The 1,904-nt window shown below is 42.9% G+C and overlaps 1 protein-coding gene across 1 annotated transcript in view; it reads right to left on the bottom strand.

Annotated features, from left to right (window-relative positions):
• SNRNP48 (small nuclear ribonucleoprotein 48kDa (U11/U12)) overlaps positions 1 to 255 on the bottom strand; it is a 21,642-nt gene extending 21,387 nt beyond the window's left edge. Inside the window, exon 1 of the mRNA XM_008580095.1 lies at positions 7 to 255. Within this exon, the coding sequence (XP_008578317.1) occupies positions 7 to 255 (249 nt within the window). The remainder of the gene's footprint in view (positions 1 to 6) is intronic.
• Between the last annotated feature and the right edge of the window lie 1,649 nt (positions 256 to 1,904).

Here is a 1,904-nt window from a genome sequence, read left to right as displayed (position 1 = left end):
CTCCACAGGGGGAGGCTGGCCCTCCATGGCCGCCGACCGCCCGCCCGGAGGAAGCTGCCGAACCGCCCACAGCGCGCGCGGGCCCCTGGGAGCTGCGGGAGGGGCCACGCGGTCACGTGGCTGGAACAGCCTATAGGAAGGGCCCTGGGAAGGGCGGGAGCTGCTATTCTGAGAGGCGGTTTTCGGTCTCTTCCAGACGCTGCGTCTTTTGTGCCGCTCCCGGATGCGTTTCCTCTGGCCTTCCCTGAACGGCATTTTCTCTCCTCCTCAACGTTTTTCTGAGAAAGTGGTTTATTTATACCTACAGAAAAGTTTAAACACTAGTACAACGAACGTTTGTATAGCCGTCTTCCAGCCCAGTAATTGTTAACATTTTACCACATTTGCTTTCTCTCTGTCTCTAATCTCCACAACACAACCAGACACGTTTATTTTTGCTGATTTCTTTGAAAGTAACTTGCAAATTCTTCACCCCCAAATATGTGAGCATGTATAGCCTAAGATAAGAACATTTTCCTACATAATCACAATATATGATCAAACCTAAGAAAATTAATAGTTCCATAAAATCATCGATTATATACTTCATATTCAAACTTCCCCAGTTGTCCCCAAAATTCCTTTTGCAGCAGTTTTATTTTTTCAACCCATGAGCTATAATTGGTTATTGTCTCTTTTAATCTAGAACAGTCTCCCCCCACCTCCCTTTTAAATTGTCATTGAATTTTGCCGTGAGCATAGGTCAGTTGTCTTGTAGAATGTCCCTCATTTTGAATTTGTCAGATTTTTCCCCCTCATGATTAGATTCGTTTCAAGCATTTGTTCAAGAATACTACATAGGAGTTTCTGTGTTCCCCTCACGACATCCCATAGGGACACAGATCTTAGATTCTGCTAGTAATGCTAAATTTGATCATTTGGTAAAGGTGGTGACTACATCTCTCCATTGTAATAGGACATAATTGGTAAATAACCTGTGGGATTATAGGAGGCTATAAGAATATCCTGTTTCTCAACTACCTCATATGATCCTTCACTGAATCTGTTACTACATTAAGAGTTGTAAATGATAATTCTCTAATAATGTCATGCCTTCTACATTTATTATTAGCTAGCATTCTTTCCACAACTCCATTTTGTTGCTTGTCTCACTGGAATTAGGGGCTTTTTTAATTATTGATTTAAGGCTTTAAAATTCAGTTGTACATACTCCAATAACATCATAATTTTTGCTGATGCTAAAATTGTCCCGATTTGGCCAGTGGGAGCCACTTTAAGCCACTGCCTGTGTCTCTCTGAAAAATCCCCATTAGTCCTTGAGTGCTTTCTTGCTTTCATAACCCAAGCTTACTTTGTGTATTTCCTACCCAAGACCTGGAATCAGCCCTTTGAGTTTTCCCAAATGGTTTTAACTTTTAGAATTTAATACCTTTTATTATTTTTTTTTCAAGCCTGATTGTCATATAGTTGCTTTCCTTTGCACTTTGTTTACCCCTGATGAAGGAACTGTGGAGGAAATTTTTGTAAACAATTATTTCCAAAGGCAAATAGCATGGTTCTCACCAAAAAAAAAAAAGGAGCACTGTAAAGTACAGAAGTGGGCCTGCAAGTAGACATGGGATAAGAGATGAGTTCTAGAAATAATTTACTCATACTCTGCCCACAGTCTCCTTACTTTTTATTTGCATTTCCATAGTTACCAAAGGGGACTGTAAAATGTGAGACCATTTTTGGATGTGATATGACTCTCATTGAAAAGTGGTACTTTTCGGGGCCGGCCCGGTGGCGCACTGGATGGTGCGCCGCTTGGGAAGCGCGGCGGCGCTCCCGCCCGAGGGTTCGGATCCCACATACAGACCGGTTCCCGCTCACTGGCTGAGCGAGGCGCGGGAGCAACGCTGAGG

Source organism: Galeopterus variegatus, unplaced genomic scaffold (assembly GCF_000696425.1).
Source record: "Galeopterus variegatus unplaced genomic scaffold, G_variegatus-3.0.2 Scaffold2016, whole genome shotgun sequence".
NCBI classification, from domain to species: Eukaryota; Metazoa; Chordata; class Mammalia; order Dermoptera; family Cynocephalidae; genus Galeopterus; species Galeopterus variegatus.
This window is presented reverse-complemented; position numbering and strand designations above follow the sequence as displayed.